This window comes from Sinocyclocheilus rhinocerous, unplaced genomic scaffold (genome assembly GCF_001515625.1).
Source record: "Sinocyclocheilus rhinocerous isolate Xijiao unplaced genomic scaffold, SAMN03320098_v1.1 scaffold561, whole genome shotgun sequence".
NCBI lineage: Eukaryota > Metazoa > Chordata > Actinopteri > Cypriniformes > Cyprinidae > Sinocyclocheilus > Sinocyclocheilus rhinocerous.
Window position 1 is genome coordinate 169,884 of NW_015641041.1, and position 386 is coordinate 170,269.

A 386-nucleotide genomic window follows, 5' to 3' on the forward strand; every position below is an offset into this window, starting at 1 on the left:
TTTTTTTTTTAATATACAGAATATTACAGAATAATTTGCTCCAAAACACACTTGTAATTGATCTTGTGCATTTTAATTTGAATTAAAATACTTTTTTCTTGTTTCTTGCAGCTTTATGTGGGTGGAAATGCTGCTCTTATTGGCCAGAAACTGGCGTCTAACCCAGAACTCGTGGTAAGTATCTGTTGTACTACTAAACAAGCTTAAACCTGGCCATCACTACACGGTTAAAGGAATAGTTCACCCCAATGAAAATGTACTCACCCTCAGGCCATCCAAGATGTAGGTGAGGTTGTTTCTTCATCAGATTTGGAGAAATGTAGCATTGCATCACTTGCTCACCAGTGGATCCTCTGCAGTGAATGGGTGCCGTCAGAATGAGAGTC

The 386-nt window shown here is 38.9% G+C and overlaps 1 protein-coding gene across 2 annotated transcripts in view; it reads left to right on the plus strand.

The window, feature by feature from the left end:
• LOC107754317 (ADP-dependent glucokinase-like) overlaps positions 1-386 on the plus strand; it is a 10,340-nt gene that overhangs the window by 4,230 nt on the left and 5,724 nt on the right. For both annotated transcript variants that reach the window (XM_016570711.1, XM_016570712.1), the window contains exon 4: positions 112-174. In XM_016570711.1, the coding sequence (XP_016426197.1) occupies positions 112-174 (63 nt within the window). The remainder of the gene's footprint in view (positions 1-111; positions 175-386) is intronic.